Genomic DNA, 17,524 nt, shown 5'->3' on the forward strand with positions numbered 1-17,524 from the left:
GCACAATTGGTGGTTGACTAAATACTTATTTGCCCCACTGTACATTTGACACCTACGCTACCTATGAACACAATGGTGGTATCGATAGCTAATTGTATTTCCCGTAGACACCCTGTGGGGGGCCTGAGGGTGAGTCAAATGGAGATGTGAATAGTCGGGATGGAGGGACACAAATCAGCAATATGAGTTGTGGAACCCAGTATTAAATGAATCACATGTAAGTGTAGATATATTTACATCCCATTCTATGTTGCCTGATCACTAATCCTGGCACCGACAATCACTCTACTCGGGTGTGTCTGATTGCACCCAGTCATGCGTGAAGTGGAAACCCTGTGCGAGGGCCATCCCAGGGCCACAGCACCTCCCCAGCCAATCGAGTTGGGGTGAGCTAGCGCAAAATCTTTTCTCCCACAGCTCCGGCAAAGGGACCACCACCATCCTCCCGGGCCCCAGAGCGGTCCCGAGTGAGGGGATACGCCACCACTCCCCAGGCCCGCCCCCACCACCCACCGACAAAGCCCCCCAACTGACACGGCACACCGCGTGACCCCCGCAGCCCACTAGGCCCAGGACGGGACAAGATCCCCACCTGGAGGTGGCGCTGACCTGCCGACCCACCGGCACTCTGCCGGCAGCCCGAGCCTGGGCCCGAGGAGGATGCCCAGGTAGAAATGTGAGAGAAAGGCAGAGGCAGGAGAATGCCGAAAGACCGCTGCGGGACCGGATCCTTGACCGTTCCCGCATCCGGCAGCCCAGGCAAAGAGGAGGCCCCGCGCCGGAGCCCCGCCACAAAGACGAGGGTGATACCAAACTAATACTGTGGCTGCCGTTGGCGCTACATTTCAAGGACCCACACTCACCACGTTGACCTAGCTGGCATCAAAATAAGTGGAAGCCTGATTGCTTGAGGCTATAAATCTTGAAAGATGTGGGCGTGGCTGGTGTGCAAACGTTGGTCTTCGCAAATATGACACCACGAACAAAGAAGTGGCTGTCAAATGACATCACGAACAAAGAAATGGCTGTAACCTCGAAGCAATTTGTTTAGATGAAGGAAATTAAATGTATATTGTAAATATTTTCAAAATACGTTTTCTCTGCAAAACATGCACAACATGCTCCAACTCGATGAGTAAATGCCAAACATTTCCAGCAACATGAGACAAAAATATATATTTTGGGGAAAAATATCGACGACCTGCACAAGCTCACCCTTGAAATGAAAATCATGAGGCTATAACATCCCTGAAAAAGCTTCAATTTGGCCCATACAAGGTTCCTGCCTGTACTTTGACAAATATAAATAATGGTCAGGTTTTGCCCCATCTACCTGGTAAATGAAAAACACTACAACAATATTTGGCAATAATTTCATGGAATTTCCCATTGTCAATAGGTTGTGGCAAAAATTGCAACGTATATTGTATAGGTGACCATAGTCGGCGTGAAAAACAAACAAAAAAATAAAAACAGTTCACTAGGGCCACCAAAAAAAAAGGTGGGGGGTCCATTAAAGTCCAGCAGGATAGAATGCGATATGCACACTTTCTATTTGACATGTTATACAAGAAATATTAAGGACAAAAATCCCCTTCAAAATGACCAAACCCGAGAACATATGCAATTGAATACATGCAAAGAAATATTGGAATGCTTGCAATGTACTTTTATAACCCCAGATAACTATAATGTAGTAAAATCAGACATGTTTTATTTAAAAAAAAACAAAAAAAAAACATATTTATAGTAGGTAATGTACAGTTTAATAGCTCAAAGTTAAGTATAAGGAGAGGCCATTTCATCTTTTTCTTTTCTTGTAATCAGGAAAAAAAGAGGGTCCATGACTTTAGTCCTTTATGCTACAGGAGGAGTTTTCCATTTCGATGGATCTTTAAAATCTTTCCAAGTCTCTGTTTTGCTGTTGCCATGCCTTTCTTTAGCCGCTTCGCTGTAAAAAGAGCAAGGTGAGACAATTAATAAGACAAATTTACCCATTGCATTGCTTCTTTTAAGTGATTAAATCACGACAGCAGAATGTAACTCAAAATATCCATTTGAAAAGTGTGCAAATGTGTTTTCAAGTCTGCGGGAGTGAGGTAAAGAGGCAACATACACCCTTATTATCCACTCTCATAAACTCATGACTGACAACTAATAACTAAATGCAGTCTGGTGCCGTCAAAATAAACCCAACAACAACAACAAAAAAACATAAAACAAAGGCAAGGCAAGGCATTTTTTTGTATAGCACAAGTGATTTACATCACATGAAAATCCCCAAAACACAAAATGATACATAAAAGTCCCATTCAATTATCAAGACAGTCAAAACCCAAAACAATTGAAACAGGAAATAATGATTAAAAAAATAAATAAATAAAAAGCAGGAGTTGAAATTTGAACTATCTGGGCAGTTATGTTACTGTACGCTTTGATACACAATAGCATTTTTAGCCCTGATTTAAAGTAGCTAACAGTTCGAGCAATAGAGGTTCAACAATTAATCGATTAATCGACAACTAATCAATTAGCAAATTAAGCGACAACTATTCTTGGACCTTCTTAACCCTAAACTTGTCGAAATTCTTGAAATTATAACATGCATATAACTTTTCAGTTGTACATATCAGATTTCTTCAATGTATTTTTGTTAAGTCAAAGTAGGACATGAACAAAAATCTGCTTTTACTTTGAAAACAGCAATTCATATTTTTGCCAATTTTCGGACATCTTACTGTCTTAGACATCTTACTGGCGTCTTAGAAGGCTGCAACAACTAATGAATTAAAATAGATTAGTAAATTAGTTGCCAACATATTTGATAATCGATACAGTTGTAGACTACATGTAAGTCAAGAAGCAGTAATAAAATATTATTTTTGACAGAAATAGTCATCCATTTTGTCTTTGTTACTTACAAAATGTTTTTACTTAGTTTTGTTAAAATGACTGTTCTGCCTATTGGCAAAATGTGCATTTGAGTATAATGTTGACTATAGTTTTGTGATGCATGCTTTTATTTTGCAGCAGGAAGCGTAGAGCAGGTAGTACTTCCGCTCGTAAGTAAGAGCGCATGTACACACGAAGAATAACGTATTTGCGCACACAAAGAGGAGCGCACACGCACATAAGAAGAAAAGCGTATTTACCCCCATGAAGAAGTCGTGCAGCCGAGTGCGAGAGGGGGAAAGATTACAGTTTAGATAGCTGTCTAGCTAGGAATTAGCTCCAACGACTTGGCTAGGACGGTACAATGATGTATAAATGTGTTCTTGGATAGTTATTTTGAGATTTAAGGGGGTATTTAGGGGTACTTAAAGGGTTAATTCTGACTTTCGTGGCAATTCTAGTTACGTCACGATGACGAGCTAAAAACATGACTTCGGAGATTAAAACATAACGAGCAGTGTTTGGGGCGTGTCATTCATGTGAGATGTGCTGCGTGTTTAGGATGTACACTGCTGGCCAAAAGTATTGGGACCCCCGCAATTCTGTCAGATAATGCTCAATTTTTCCCAGAAAATGATTGCAATTACAAATTCTTTGGTAGTAACATCTTCATTTATTTTGCTCGTAATGAAAAACACACCAGAGAATGAAAAAATAATTAAATCATTATCATTTTACATAAAAGTCCAAAAATGGGCTGGACAAAAGTATTGGCTGAGGGAGGTACTACTCGATTTAGGCTGCGCTCCATCTTGCTTGTTTGGAAAGATTTGTTTTGTTGTTTTGTTATGGCAACATACACAGGCAGTGATGAATGCAGTGAATACTTTCTTCTTCCATTGTAGGATTTTCATGCTATTGTTGACACAGTTGATGATGGAACATGTACTGTATGTTCGACATCATGAAAATTAGAGATGTCCCGATCGATCGGCATCCCGATCGATTGGGTCCGATCACGTCATTTTCAAAGTATCGGAATCGGCAAAAAAATATGGGACATGCCTTTTTAAAATATATATATATTATTTAATTAAATCGTTTTCTAATTGTATTTAACATTACAGACATAAATTGTTACACTCATCCAGAGTCTTTAGTTTAGGCTTAAGGTAGGGTTATCAAATTTATCGCATTAACGGCGGTAATTAATTAAAAAAAAATTTATCACGTTAAAATATTTAATGCAATTAACGCATGCGCTGCACGACCCACTCATGCATTGTCGCGTTCGATCTATATTGGCGCCGTTTTACCAATATATAGAGCTAAAAGGCAGCGTTAAATGAGTAGAGTGAATTTTGGCAGCCTTTGGAGCCTTTTTTTTAATTGGCTAAAGCCTTACAATCTCTCTCCCAACGATTAGAAATATCGTGGGAAACAATGTGAGGAAAAGTGTAGTAGTCTTTTATCGGGAATAATATCGGGATCAGCAGATACTCAAACTAAAATGATCGGGATCGGATTGGGAGCAAAAAAACATGATCGGAACAACCCTAATGAAAATATATGAGTACACAAAATGAAAAACAGTCTAATTCCGATGACGAATTCCGTACACGTAAGGTAAGCTGCTGTTAGCTGTGTGTTAGTCAGTCTAAAACAGAGCCACTTGGCTTACCTGGTCAGTAAGGGGCAGTTTACATGGTGACTCTCTGAGAATACGAACAAATTCAAATTTGCATTTGCATTTGCGTCTCCATTTGAACAATGTCGAAATTCAGCATGAAAACGATGTAGTATTCATGCCAAGTCCTAGGGGGCAGTGCAGATTTACCAGGCGACAGAGAATGATGCACTTTGACCCCACCAAGCTCCCTCAGCCCGGAAAAAAATATGCCCGCCCATTCGAAGCGATGTCATTTTTGTTTTGTTCAAAAAGGCACAAAAATTGAAACGTTCAACATATTTAATTTAAAAATACTATTAAAACAGTAAATTAAAGCTGGCATTCCGCCATATTTGCTGTTTTTAATGTTTAGTAGCAGCGCTGCACACGCCCAATGTACGAAATACGAGTGCTGACATTAACAGCGCGGTCTCACGCGGCAGGAGCCTTTGATATGCATGGCGAGGAAGCCCCCCTCAATCGGATTCTTTCACTTTGGAGGCAGGATTCAGAATTTTTCTTTTTCGCCTTCCGTCTTTGCTGGCACCATATGCACGCGAGGCGAGTCCGCAACTCAGTTTTTGCGTCTTTGTGTCGCAGAGTCGCCATGTAAACTGCCCCTATGTCTTGTGGACAGTCTTTTGGCGAAATAGCATTTAGCTAATAGCCCATTTTCAGCTGTTTTGTTTGGTAAATGAGAGCAAAACAAATCTTAGGCTTCCCAGTGTTAAACGCTCGGACAATATATATATATTTTTTTTTACAGTTTGTGGCTTCCGGGTGGTTTTAATTGAAAATGATGAGGTGCTTTTCCTGCTGAGTGTGTATTGTCATCAAAAAGTTGGCATTGCCCTTGTACACCAGGGGTCGGGAACCTATGGCTCGCAAGCCAGATATGGCTCTTTTGACGGCTGCACCTGGCTCGCAGACAAATCTTCAATTATTAAAAAATAAAAACAAACAAACAAAAAAGTTTCGTTATGTAATGGTCGTAAGTGCCACAGTGGAAGCGTTAAAAAGAGCAACTGGTAAGGGGCGCTCACATTTTTTCCATTGGCAAGCCAGTGATCAGGCGACATTCAGGACAGGAACGTCTGAAAAGTCTGATGATGCCTGTGGCAGTCGGTTGAAATAATAGCTATGCATATGTAGCGTGGTGCAGACAGAGATTAAATGCTTCAGTCTGTTGCTACACATTTAATTTTGTTTTTTCTTGTACAGATGAAACAAGAAAAAAAAAAAACGTCCGTCTCGCATTGCTGCACACAGACGGCTCATTTCTTATTCGCTCTAAAATGTGAATTCTTATATAATTCTTATATAATTTATTATAATTATATTAATAAACAAATACAAGTTTTTGTGACAAAACATTTTTCTGCATTTTAGACACTAGCATTCACTTGTCATCCGCTCGCCATTACGAACACATCTGCAGTCATACATAAACATACTTAACGATTAACATATTTCTGAACTATATTAACACAGGACACATCACAATCATCCTAAAATAAAGCAATCCGCTAATATACACAGTGAAATTATATTCTTTTTCTCACCTGAAACAAGAAAAAAATACTAGTTGTTTACAACGTCCGTCTCGCATTGCTGCAAAGACGGCTCATTTCTTATTCGCTCTAAAATGCAAACATTTATTGCCCATGCACGCCAAGAAGCGAACACTGCTCCCTGCTGGTTTAAAAGCGTAAGTACAACAGTCTTTTAAGGCTGAAATTTGTGTGTATATTTTCCACAAACACAATGAAATAAGATGAAAAATTTTAAAAATCTGTATCTATATATCTATCTGTGGACACAACAAAATATTAAAATAACTTTTTAGATTATTTAATTATTATTTCTTATTTAATGAAATTATTTATTATTATTTACATGAGTTATTAAAACTAATTCAGAGACTTATTGTACCGTTACATATTACTTGTATTTTTAGTTTGAAACATATTGTATGGCTCTCACAGAATTACATTTAAAAATATGTGGTGTTCATGCAGCGGTCGCGTTAACCGAATATTTTCCGTCGTTGACCGATTTTTTAAAACGGTGACGGAAAAAACTGAAGTCCACCTGTCATTTTGACAGGTTGCAATTCACACCCCAGACCACAGGGTGGCGAGTGAGCATATTAATTAGCTATTGTCTCTCTTGATGCATGACGTCGTTGGCCTTACTCTGAAAAATGTCAAGGCAACGGAGTGTCCGAAGTTTCTTCAAAAAGCCCCAAAACGATGATGGTGTTGATAAAAGAGGTGAAAAAACAGGGACTGCACAAGCGGGCACGCAATTCAAGTCCATGGGCACCAGGAGGAAGGTGTAAGACTCCGTTCAGGCCACAGCAGGTGAACTGTTAATTTCATTGTTCCATAATGTAGCCTACCTACTGGGGCCACAGTCAGCTGTTTTTGTCACTGTGGAGAAAAAGTTACATATTCATCTGCTTGATGTGTGATGGCACGGTGTGGATTCTCTGTTAAACTTGTTCGGACAGAATATTAATTTAAAATGAATGAAAACTAAATACTATGGAATATGTTGAAGCGGTATGCAATGTTAAGAGTCTTGTTAGCTCGAATTGCTGTGTCCAGCCGCTGTAGCTCTGCTGCTCTCTGTGAACTCTCTATTCAAGCCAGAACGCGCGCGGCTCTTAAGTGTCTCTGTCACGTGACTGTGTAGCTAACGCGCTCGGCCAAATGGACACACAAGTACGGAAGGTGAATTATGCCAAACAAAGGGTCACCACAATGTCATTATCATCATTTAAAAAATTTAAGTGACGGGTAAAAATAGATTATGACCGGATTTTTGTGACCCTGTCAGTCAAAATGACAGACAACGAAAAAGTCTAGCGCAACCTCTGTGTTCATGGCTCTCTCAGCCAAAAAGGTTCCCGGACCTCTGTTGTAGACGCTCCAATATGTGCTTGTCTGTCATTGTTCATTCGAAATTGTTGGAAATCTTTATCTATTTTGGGACTAAAATTTCTGATTTTTACAGAGGAAAACATTTTGAATAGCTGTCGACTAAAACGAAATCAAATTTGTATAAAATTTCGTCGAATAAATAGACGAAAACTAACACATTTTTAGAAACACAAGTCGTGGTCGAGCAACCCCTGATACATGCGCTTTCTTGGCAAGTTTGGACACTGGAAGAATGGTTCCACTGCTCCAGTTGCTAAGGTACATTATATCTCGATGTAAGTTTGTGTGGAACTGTATTTCACAACAACAACAAAAAACTATTTTGCTCTCGCCAAAACTAGCTAAGCTCTTTACAAGGCTATAACAATCTCTACTAAGGTAAGTGGCAGTTTTCTTGTGCAACAAGGGTAGTCGATCGAGAGCCAAGTGAGTAGGATGTGTTCTAGTGGCGACAAAGCTGAGCGAAATGGCTCCCAGCCGGATTAAAATGGCGACTTGCAGAAGGGGTGTGGAGGTTGCGAAAAAATTGACAGAGGACCTGGTCATGCGATAATAGTATTGTACTAAACCACAGCAAATGCACATGTACGTATGCATTTAAATACTACTATATTTGTATACTGTTCGCTTGATTTAACTCCAAACTACTTACGCATGGACACAAATGCACTGTACTCTTGGGAGCGATGATGCGATGTAGGATTTCAACAGAAGGCAACTTCAGAACGAGCGTGTAGCAGCAATGAAGCAAATTTATTTTACTTTCCTTCATTTAATAATTTATATTTTTAGACAGTGTGCTGAGAAATTTTGTGCGCCTGACACTTCCAAGCATTTTCGAGGACCTTATGCATAAATTCAAGCATTTTTCAAGCAACCTTGAAAACACGACAGTAAAATCCAAGCATTTTCAAGGATTTCAGGGACACTTAAGAACCCTGTAAATAGGCTTCCCCATAACTTGCCTTCTGAATAAATGAGGAAATGAAATGGCTTGTGGCTTTTAAAGAGGGAGGCGACAGAGAAGTCTTGAAGTTCATTTGGTAAAACCCTCTCCCGAGCATGTAAGATCAGTTCTCAAATTAATAGTTTTTGTTCTTGTTTCTCCTTTTTCTCGGATTTGAATGTCCGTCCTTTGTGCAACAGAATGCCCAGTATTTCCCCTATTACAGAATTAATAGACTCTTTAATTTTCATTAAACCCGCATACAAATAGACCCCTTGGTTTCACCTTGCATGTTTTCCCTGTACTTTTTTTAATTTAGATTTTTAAACTGCAGTTATTCTAGTTTCCTCCCATACAGGTAGTCCCTGTGTTACGATGTACTCGACTTGACGCGATTTCACATTTTCGACGCCGGAGTCTCGTCCGCTATTTTGTCTCCGGTCAATTTTTTTTAGTCGTATATACAGTACCTAATTGTACCTCACAGTATCTTATTTTTTTACTTTACTTAATTAATGTGACATGTTCTGTCCTCACCAAACGTGGAGTTGTTCAGCTTTATAGATAGAGAACAAGGCCATTGTGCTTTTTGAAGCTTTTTACTTTCTTCACCTCTTACAATTTTAACACAAATATGTACACTTATGTTCTAAATCAGACATGTCCAAAGTCCGGCCCGGGGGCCAAATGCGGCCCGTGGACAAATTTCATCCGGCCCCCAGCCTCTGTCATAAAATCAATAATGTCTGGCCCACACACAGACTTAATAAACTGGTCAGCAGTACTGCTACCAGCATATGAAGTAGCTTACACACTAAATGCTGCTCCTCATTTACCAACTAAAAGGCAGCAGCACTCTAAGCAACATGTGTGTGACCCTTTACTCCCAATATTCTAAAACGGTGACAATCAACAAAAACAACAAAGTTGACTATGCGACGGCCAACGCTTCAAGGATAGTTGGAAATTGGAGTATTTCTTCACTAAAATGCGCAACAACTGTGTCTGCCTCATTTGCAAAGAGACAGTCGCTGTTTTTAAAGAGTTCAGTGTGAGGCGATATCAACAATCAAGACACGTTGACATGTACGACAAGATTAAAGGGAAGATACGGAGCGAGAAATTGAAGCAACTTGAAGCTAGTTTAACTTCACAGCAGCAATATTTCGCAAGAGCCCGAGAGTCAAAAGAGTACGCCACAAAGGCTAGTTGCGAGATTGTTGAAATTAATAATTTAAAAAAATAATGAAGCAAATGTGACACAAAGAATGGCTTGCTAAAATTTGCTTGAATATATTGTTCTACGTAAATGACGTCAGTCAAGGTCGGCCCCCCACATTTTTACCGCACCAAATCTGGCCCCCTTTGCAAAAAGTTTGGACAACCCTGTTCTAAATGAAACACGTTTTAACAATAAAACATCCATGTCAGACATCTGAGTCAGTTTCTCACCAGAGGACAGTTTGTCCTCAATCATTAAACAAAATACAATACTTTTGGATAGTTATTTTGAGATTCGGGGGTACATAAAGGGTTAATTCCGACTCAAACGGAAATTTGGGTTACATCGCCAGCGTAGGAACAGAACTCGTTTGTAACTTGGGCACTATACCTGTATTTTAAAAACTGTGTGTACTGGGCTGGGTGAAGACCAGGGGTGAAAGTGGACCGGAACGCACCGGATCGGCATTCCGCCATGAAATACGATGGCGGAATGCCGTTCCGGCATACGGTGCTTTGATCCCGAAAATATGACGGCAACTGTCAAAACCCAATGTTTAAAAAAAACAAAACCTGCCAAGTTGCCACAGACGCATCTCCACTAAGAACAATCTACTAATGTCAGATTTACATACACAAGTGTTAACAATACAATACAAGCTTGCTTAGTGTCATCCATTTCCACTGATTTTTATTATTTATTTATTCTACGTAGTCCTCCCCAGCGTCTCTCTCTATCTGACAAGTCGCATTGCCTGTAGCCCTTTTCACACATATTATCAGGGAATTTCCCGTATAAGGTAACGCAGGATTTACTCTCGTCATTGCTTTCATGGATGAATAGATTCCGAGAATGAAGCCGGTTGGACGCTTTCACAGACTTGTCCTGTGTTGCCCACTGGCACTCTCTGTGCGTGGAAGGCTGCTGGGCGATTTTATAACCTGGACATTACGTCATTTTTGGTCAGCATTGTCACAATGTTGGTCAAATCCTGTCGTGTTTTGTTCCGGAGGGAGCGTTCCCTGACGTGTAACTGTAACCAATTTAAGGTCATAAAGAGGTAAGATCGGGCCTAAAAAAATCCAGCCTGACCCGACCCGCCCGAGCCCGATCAATTAACTTGATTTGCAGGCCCGAAAAAACCCACAATGTTATGTTTTATTTGTAGGCCTGAGCCCGGAAAAAAAAAAAACACAATTTTATATTTTATTTCTAGGCCCAAGCCCGAGAAAACCACCTCAAAATTCTATGTATTATTTGTGAGGAGGAGAGGGAAGGGATACTCCAGTCAGACCTGGACAGATCACTGCTTGCTGCTTGGAAAAACGGACTGGTTTCATTTTGCGTGATCACATTTGGTGACAATGCCTGTGCATTAAAGCCTGTCTTTTGTAACAAAGTTTCAGTTGGCAGAAAAAAAAATGCAACTTTTCTTAATGTTCTTAATGCTTAATTTTTATGATCATTTTAAATGCATTTACACAACGAAATAACGCTGGAAAAGTTTGTAAAATGTAAATAAACGGATGCGGTTTTGCATCGCAGAGGAGAAAGAGTAAAAAGAGGGCGCATGGCACGCTCTGGCTCTGCAATGACCATACAGTCTTTTTTATCCAAATTCTTTATTTGATAACAGGTATTCCTTTGTTTAACATCCATACATCGTTTTGGTATACGCATATAAATATATATTTATTTTAAAAATTTAGCGAGAACCCCGGCCCGACCCGAACGTAATGATTGACATTTTAATTTCGTTATGTTTTCAGTTTAATTTAGCCATCTCCAGCTTGCCCTGTTTATAGCCCTGCTTTCACACACAACAGGAGAAAACCAACGCAGGCATGGTGAGAACATGCAAACTCCACACTGGAAGGCCGGAGCCCGGGATTGAACCCTTGATATCAGAACTGTGAGGGGAATGTGCTAACCACTGTGAAACCTGTTGTCTTTTATTGTGTGTTATATTTATACCTGTGCCAAAAGTTCTTGCATTTTGGTGGTTTTAGGAGGTTTAAGCCGCCGCCCCCCCACACACACACACACAAAAAAAAACAAAAAAAAAAAAAAAAAAAACAAAGGGCTCTGTGCCGAACTTTATGTTAGGGAGTTCTGGCAAGAAATTCTAGCCACTTTCACCCCTGGTGAAGACTCAGTTGTAGGTGTCAATGTCAGGGTAAATGGTTGTTTGTTTGTACAGTACACATCATAATTGAGTGCACCTTCTTTGGAAAGTAAGGTTTCAAGCAATATCTCAATTAAGACCAGAACAGCCATTCTCATTTAAACATAACTTTTTAAACAGAACTTTAACATAACTTTGTACACTGCTTGTTGACTCGTACCATGAAACGGGTTGTTGATAGAACAAAACTAACCATTTTATTAAAACTGGTTGGTGCAAAAGTGAATACACCCTTAACATGAACTGCCATATCTAGTATGTTGTATGATCTCCATGACTTTTAAGGACGTAGCAAGTCTTCAAGTAATTGAATGAAGCAGTTTATGACCAATGAAAACATCTTGTTCGATTCTTAAGAATGACCTATGTTGTAGAGTTAGAGAGTGACGCTCCACTTGTATCTTCAGAATTCCCCCACAGTAGGGTTCAGATCAGGAGACATACTTGGCCAATGAATCACTCTGACACTGTTCTTCTGAACAAATGCTACAGTGACATTGGCAGTGTACCAGGGGTCATTGTCATGTTGGAAAACTGAATGACGACCACAGGCATGGAGTGTTGGTAGCATCTTAGCTTTTAAAATACAACAGTATGTCCCCGAATTCATGATTACATCAATTAAATAAAGCTTACCAAAACCTGCAGCACTCATACAGCTTCATATAAGGAAACTGCCGTCATGATGTTTTACTCTAGGCACCATGCACTTTTCTGTGTATGCCTCACCTTCGCTACACCAGACAGTGTTGAAGCAATCGTTTTTTTTTTTTTTTTTTTTTTTAAGCCAAGGTTCATCATCATCAGTTATTTAGCCAATATAAAAATATATCTTATGTCAGAGTGTATGTTCACTGATAATGGTTTAGAGTTAACTGTATGTAATACAACATTGAAAATGGTAGTGTCTTATTGTAATAAAAAAGTTACCAAGGTTGCCAGCTGGTGAGTGCTACCTTACCTCAGTCCATTCCTGCAAAAAAAGGATGAGTTGTCTATTTTTGCACATAAACTGTGAATTACAGAATGTTAGAACAATAAAAACACAAATTCACAAGTTTGATTTTTTCTTCTGTCTGGTTTGCACTTTGATAACAGCTGTTTTTTGTTGTTGTTTTGACTTAGCCAATAAAACACACTTTAACTTTAAAATGCTGTGATTAAAAAAAACGTTTGGTTTTTCCTGTTGTACCAAACCTCACTGAACCGTGATCCCTGTATCGAGGTACGTACCGAACTGTGACTTGTGTGTACCGTTACACTGCAAATAAACATGTGCTTTTTGCACCTATAATACTGGCAGCAGAATTCTGCTTCATTCTTTAGGCGAGAAGAAGGTATTAATTTGCACGCACTGTGCATCCTTTCAGTAACTCACCTTTAACATCTGCAGAAACACCACGATCCCCTTTTGTTATCGGATGGCTATTGGCGCCAGTAGAGTTACGCTTCGGAGAAGACACTGATGTTGTCCTTTGGCTGAGAAACACTCCTGGTGCCATGGGCTGCGACCCTGCTGGCAACTTGATTGTTTCGCTATTCAGCTCATGGTCTGTGAGGTCGCCATCCTGTGAGTCCTCATTGTGGTCTGACGAGCTAACATCTTGAGAGACATTTGGTGGCTCCTCTACTAGTGTCGTCTTCTTTTTGATGACTTTCTTCTTTGTTTTTTGTCGCTCCTCCTGTTGTAATTGTTTTGCCTATTACATCTGCTTCAAGTATATGATTAAATTACCTTGAGTTTACACACCTGATGAGATAGCTTTGCTGCAGCAGTAGCCAGGCCGGTTTCTATGGAGGCAACACGTGCGCCTTCTCTTGCAGGCCTTCCCTGTCGAGGAACTGAGGGTACTATGCGAGCTGCGAAAAGATTGAAAGAAATACTTAAACAGCAGAAAAAATAGTAAGTAGAACGTTATCACAAGCTGAAAAAACCTGTTGGACTGTATGGTATATCATCGCTGTTTTTCCGTTTTTTTGATCTGGATTTAAAAACAGGATTGTCCTCCTCTGACTCCAATGATGGATAAACTAAAAAAAGAAGCAACATACAATTTTAGCCAACACAATTTTGAGCCATTGCTAAAAATAACTGGCCTATTCGCATAAAATGACAATAGACAAAACAGAGAAATACATTTATTTTGGATTTTACCATAATCTGAGTCTTTGAAGCATGCATCCATGTGATCCTGGTCATCATAATCGATAGTCTCAATACTGCTGCTCTTCTGAGGTTTCGTCAAGAAGCGTTTAGTGAACTGCTTGTTATTGCTGGTGCGGCCAATTTGAACTCCTCTTGTGGCCTTCTTGCTGGTCAGCGAATTTTGCATGCTGCAGATGTCCTTTGACTGACTACTGTTTCTTGAGTGATTGCTGCTCCACTGCTGCTGCAAATTATCTGACGATGGCAGATTTGCCATTGACAGCATGCCCTGAATGGCCTCTTGTGTGCTTGGAGATGCAGGTCGCTGACTGTAAGTATGGCAATGGGAAAACACAAAAACAACAATACGCCAATTACAGAACAACCACAATCCTCACAGGGATGGCAAACTGTGACAAACATTTGAGGAGGTCTTTGAATTCTACGTGCAGTAAATATCAACAATTCTTTTTGCTGCTATTTTCTATTGTTATTTTGTATCACCAAATCAATTTAATGTGTCCCTCATTGTTTAGGCATGTTGTCTATTGTTGTGCCAGTGCACTGTACTGTTGATATTAGTACCAGCTATGTCTTTTTTTTTTTTTGCCACAGTTACTTTTGAGTAGTAATCTGATCAGGGATTACCCATCACTCGTTTGAAAAATAATTTTGCAGCAAGGCTGAGAACGAAAAGTGGTATTTGACAAATTTGCGCCTCTGATTGTGGCTCTACTGAGCCTTCTCTCGCTAGATTAAAGCTACAGACCTGTCAATCATCGTTAACTTTAAGTATCAAACGCAGGCTGTACAGCTTGGCTGCACGGTGGGACAGTCTTTAGCACGTCCACCTCACATTTCTGTGCGCCTACATTCTGTGTTGGCGCACCTGAAGAAAAAAGGTACAACCGATGCAAAAAGTAAGTGTGGAGCCTTAGCAATATATGTTGCGATGTTAATTTTTTCCAACATCATTCAGGCCTCATTATTTATTTATTTTTGTACTTTTTAAGGGCTAAAATGTAACAAAATAATCCAGAAATACAATGGCATTGTCAAAGATACTAAAATATAACATATTTGGAACCCCAAAAAAAAGAGTCCCGATAACTGATCGGGACTCAACAGGTTCTCAAAATCAGATGATTCAGACTCGTGTAATCGGGACAGTCATATATTGGGACATATATATACTAAATAATAGATATCGATTAATGATTCAAAGCTAAAATTGATAGACATTTTGAATAATAAATATAATCACTTACCTACTTTTTATGGCTGGGTTGAAACAAAAGCGGTTGCGCGGTGTCTGTAAACGGGGGTCTCCAGGGTAAAACGGACAAATAAAAAACAATTTAGGGGCTGAATGCGCCATTAAACTGCTGTGGCAGCATGTAGACATATTGTTCAATCAAACACAAGAGTTCTTTTGGATTAATATATAGCAGTTTATTTTAAAGAGGGGTGCAAGAGCAGAAACTACTTTTTCAGCTTTGTGTTTTCCGCCATATATATACAGTGAGGAGCAGAGGTATTTGCAACCCTTGTGATTTTGCAAGTTCACCCCCTTAGAAAATAGGTAGAGGTCTGAAAATTAAATCATAGATGCATTTCCACTCATAGAGACATAATCTAAAAATAAATAAATAAATAAATAAAAAAAATCCAGAAATCACATTGTATGATTTTTAAAATAATTTATTTGTAAATTCCTGGGGTTCATAAGTATTTGTACCCTTGGGATTCCATAATAATTATGACACTCAAAGAGTTGTTAGTCTAACTTAAAATAGTCCACCTTTACCCCATGGGTAACCACCCATCTACCACCCGTTTGAGCTCATTATTGTCACATGTGCACCCCACAGTCAGTCATAGTCTAACTACTACCATGGGCAAGACCAGAGAGCTTTCAAAAGACACCAGAGAAAAAAATTGTTGAGCTCCACAAAGCTGGAAAAGGCTATTGAACAACTGAAAAGCAGCTTGGTGAGAATAAATCAACAGTTGCATCAGTTTTTTAGAAAATGGAAAAGGCTTAACACGACTGATAATCTACCTCAGACTGGGGCGCCATGTAAAATCTCTCCTCATGGGGCATCACTCATTCTGAGAAAAAGTGAGGGGTCAGCCTAGAACTATACGGCAGGAGCTAGTCAATGACCTGAAGAGAGCTGAATGCACAGTTTTGAAGGCTACCATCAGTACAACATTACGGTGCAATGGGTTAAATCATGCATTGCTCAGAATGTTCCCCTGTTGAGCCAGTACCCTTGAGGGCCGTCTGAAGTTTGCCAGATACCATCTGAATGATGTAGACTGGTCATGTGGTCAGATGAGACCAAAGTAGAACTTTTTAGTGCAAACTTTACTCGTCATATATGGAGGAAAAGAAGGATGAGTACAATCCCAAGAACACCATCCCTACTGCGAAGTATAAGGGTGGAAACCTCATGCTTTGGAGCTGGTTTTCGGCAAAGGGGACAGGACGTCCGTTTTTTTTTTTTTTTTTTTTTTTTTAGATTAGAACTTGCAAAATCACAAGAGGTACAAATACTTCTGCTCCACACTGTGTATATACGGTACAAACATGGCGGAAAACACACACAAGGCTGAAAAAGCAGTTTCTGCTCTTGCCCCCCTCTTATAAATAAACTGCTGTATTTTAAGCCAAAAGAACTGTTGAGTTTGATAGGAGAATATATCTATATGCTACCATCAGTGTTGTAACGGATTACTTAAAAAATTTAATTACCGATTACTGATTGCACCTCAAAAAAGTAATCTAGTTACTTCACTGATTACTTTATTATCAAAGTAACTAAGTTACTTTAAAAGTCACTTATCAATTACTTTTTACCAATTTTTCTCCTTTTGCTGCCTCAACATAAAAAAATAACAGAAAAATGTCATCGCGTGTAATTGAGTTTTTCACATAAGGCTTAATCTTTGTGAGTTAGCGGGGGTTTAATTAGTCGATGGAGTTGATTTCAACCACCATTGACTCGCCCTAGCTTAGCCATTCGGGAGCCCTAAAACTAACAAATAACTGACAAACTGCACGAAATTTGTTTAAATAAAGTCCAACGACTAATTAAATCCCCGCTAACTCCAAGATTAAGCCGAATGTGAAAAATTCTGAACTTCCCCTTTGAAATAAAGACCTAGCCATTAAAATGTTTTCTATAAAGGTTGTAAAGCAATAAAACAACAAAAATTAATGAAATGAACAAAAATCCTACAATGTACAGTTTTCATAATGGGTCAAAATCATTTTTCGAACAGATCATGTGACTAGCACCTTGGAGACTTTGCTTTGCTTAGCCAAAACTACACCAGAGGAGGCAAGATGGATATTTAGAATTTCTTTAAACCTAAGCTTTCAAACGCTACCAACAACAACTTAAACAGTTGATTGAACTCGAACAGTATCATTCAGGCCTGTTGAATGATACTGTCCATATATATATATATATATATATATATATATATATATATATATATATATATATATAT

At 39.3% G+C, this 17,524-nt stretch overlaps 1 protein-coding gene across 1 annotated transcript in view; it reads right to left on the reverse strand.

The window, feature by feature from the left end:
- Positions 1-588: 588 nt before the first annotated feature.
- LOC130911308 (lysine-specific demethylase phf2-like) overlaps positions 589-17,524 on the reverse strand; it is a 205,224-nt gene continuing 188,288 nt past the window's right edge. Inside the window, exons 18-22 of the mRNA XM_057829185.1 lie at positions 14,015-14,334; positions 13,795-13,890; positions 13,610-13,719; positions 13,238-13,541; positions 589-1,951 (exon numbers count right to left, since the gene is read on the reverse strand). Of these exons, the coding sequence (XP_057685168.1) occupies positions 1,863-1,951; positions 13,238-13,541; positions 13,610-13,719; positions 13,795-13,890; positions 14,015-14,334 (919 nt within the window). The 3' untranslated portion in view covers positions 589-1,862. The remainder of the gene's footprint in view (positions 1,952-13,237; positions 13,542-13,609; positions 13,720-13,794; positions 13,891-14,014; positions 14,335-17,524) is intronic.

Source organism: Corythoichthys intestinalis, unplaced genomic scaffold (genome assembly GCF_030265065.1).
Source record: "Corythoichthys intestinalis isolate RoL2023-P3 unplaced genomic scaffold, ASM3026506v1 HiC_scaffold_26, whole genome shotgun sequence".
NCBI lineage: Eukaryota > Metazoa > Chordata > Actinopteri > Syngnathiformes > Syngnathidae > Corythoichthys > Corythoichthys intestinalis.